Source organism: Macrobrachium nipponense, chromosome 14 (genome assembly GCF_015104395.2).
Source record: "Macrobrachium nipponense isolate FS-2020 chromosome 14, ASM1510439v2, whole genome shotgun sequence".
NCBI classification, from domain to species: Eukaryota; Metazoa; Arthropoda; class Malacostraca; order Decapoda; family Palaemonidae; genus Macrobrachium; species Macrobrachium nipponense.
The window spans coordinates 20610594-20613093 of NC_087207.1; the positions used below are offsets into that span (position 1 = coordinate 20610594).

The 2500-nt window shown below is 32.8% G+C and overlaps 1 protein-coding gene across 2 annotated transcripts in view; it reads right to left on the minus strand.

The window, feature by feature from the left end:
• The window catches only part of LOC135226372 (uncharacterized), a 47164-nt gene extending 45070 nt beyond the window's left edge, over positions 1–2094 (minus strand). Inside the window, exons 1-2 of one of the 2 annotated variants that reach the window (XM_064265848.1) lie at positions 2006–2094; positions 389–788 (exon numbers count right to left, since the gene is read on the minus strand). In XM_064265848.1, coding sequence (XP_064121918.1) covers positions 389–440 — 52 coding nt within the window. In that variant the 5' untranslated portion in view covers positions 441–788; positions 2006–2094. Of the gene's footprint in view, positions 1–388; positions 789–1938 lie in introns of both variants that reach the window. The other variant, XM_064265847.1, reaches the window with a different exon arrangement.
• Between the last annotated feature and the right edge of the window lie 406 nt (positions 2095–2500).

The window sequence follows — 2500 nt, forward strand, 5'->3', positions numbered from 1 at the left end:
ATAAAAAATAGTATGATATTATTGTTTTCAATTCCTTTAATGAAAAAAATAATAAATTTCATCAAACAATTCCACTGTAGTGTCTGTCAGAATGCGTTAGAAAAATAATGAGATGCTTTTACCTAACTCAGTAATTAAAAAGGACATGATATTATTGTTTTCAATTCCTTTAATGAAAAAATAATTAATTTCATCAAACAATTCCACTGTATTGTCCTTGTGATAATATATTAATAAATAATTACCTACAAATAGATTTAAAAATTAATTACTTGTTTGCAAACAGTACTTCACTGACACTACTCTGAAATGGTTGAGAGAAATTGTCTGCTTAACTCTATAATAATAATAATGTTATTACTATCCTGAGGCATTTCTCTTAACTTACCGTTGGCGCGGTTCTCGTTGGAAGCAACATCGATGCCCTCCGAAACAGCCATCTTGCCTGGGCATCCAATAGTTCTCTTGGTAAGTGCCAAGGTTAATTACCCACTCAAAAGTAGATTGTCCACTATGTCACTACGAGCCAGTCAAACATTTTGTGTTTCGTAGGACACAACGAGTTACCTTACATATCCTTCTTGTCTATAACGTCTTTTCCAAACTCCTATGTATATGTATAGGTTTCTATAGAAGCCTCCTTGTCTATAAGGTCCTTTAAAAACTCGTATCTTCAAGATTTTTTTTTATATAGATATCCTCAGTCTATAAAATTGCTTTCAAGTTCACAGGGATAGTTCGCTGGTTTATAGATCGTCAGCACTTAAAGATTTTTTTTTTATAGGATTCTGTAGAAGTTTGGCGTTATTTTCGTTAATGACAGTAGCTATCATGATGGCGATGATAATTGAATTAATAGTATTATTCAATTAACTATTACTGATAGTTTGACAACTAGTTCTTAAAGCAAAACTCGGTATCTTAGAAGCAGAATGATGATGATTTTTTATCCTTATAGATAAAACTTGACTTTAATTTAACTACTTTATAATTAATAATAATAATAATAATAATAATTCCTACTTATTGATAATATACAAGCTACTCCATTAAAGTTACGATAACAACACCCTCAAAATAATAATGAATAGATAATCTACTTCATTTGATAATGCCACCATCGGATCACCACACCACTGTCACATTTACGCGAATTCATCAGTTCACCATCTTTCACGTCACTATTTCCTTCATGATTACCACGCTCACCATCATCACGTCATTAACCTCACGCGTTGCAACGCCACAGCGTATTCGGAACATGTAAGCGTTAGCTCACTATCCCTCACTATCTTCGAGCCAATGGGGCAGGTGTCATTATCGAAATGAAAGAAATGTTTCATTTCATTATTCGTTTTCAGTTCACTATACTTTGTATAAGACACATCAGAGATTCTCAAGTTAGTGAATTAGAATGGTAATGAGAATGATAGTGAAAGTTGTAGATGATGTTTCATTTCATTATTCATTTTCAGTTCACTATACTTTTCATAAGATGGTTTCAGAGATTCCCGAGATAGTGAATTCAATGAAATAATGAAAATAAAAGTTCACTATACTTTCTACAAGATAGTTTCAGACACTCAAGATAGTGAATTAAAAAATACATTGAAATAAAAGTTCACTATACTTTTTAAAAAGATAGTTTCAAAGATTCTCAAGAGAGTGAATTACAAAAAAACTTAAATGAAGATACAAGTTCACTATACTTCTTAAAAAGACGGTTTCAAATATTATCAAGTCATTGAATTGAAAAAAAAAATCTTTAAAAAATTAAAATAAAATTTATACAGACAGACAGAGCCGATTGCGACATATCCTTACGACACGGACAAAACAAAAACGCACTGAATACCATTCGCACGCACGCATACGCACACAAGCGCGCGCGCGGGTAAAAATATATAAAAAAATACGCAGCGTAATCACAGCGCGAACCATATAACTTGATGACAAAAACAGCGAAGAGTTCATTTAGCACGAGCGGCGAAGATGACGTCCGTACCCTTCCTTGAACAGGCGGTGACTGAGGGGAATGCCGAGAGAGAGGGGCAAGGCACCACCACAGAGCGGCAGAGCCTTCTCTTGCTCTTGTAACTTGGGGCTGGAGAGTGAGTGAGGGGAGAGAGAGAGGAGAGAGAGAGAGAGAGAGAGAGTGGGAGGGGTTTCTCTGAAGGAAGGATTCGGCGAGCTCTGAGGATGGTTTGTTCTCTCTCTCTCTCTCTCTCTCTCTCTCTCTCTCTATATATATATATATATATATATATATATATATATATATATATACATACCATATATATATATATATATATATATATATATATATATATATATTATATCTATATATATATATATATATATATATAGATAGATAGATAGATAAATGGATAGATATACTATATATACATTAATTACAATTAATTATAAAACCTTAACCTAACCAAACCTAACATGACTACTGAACACATACGCGTAATAATAATTAATAAACCATAAAACG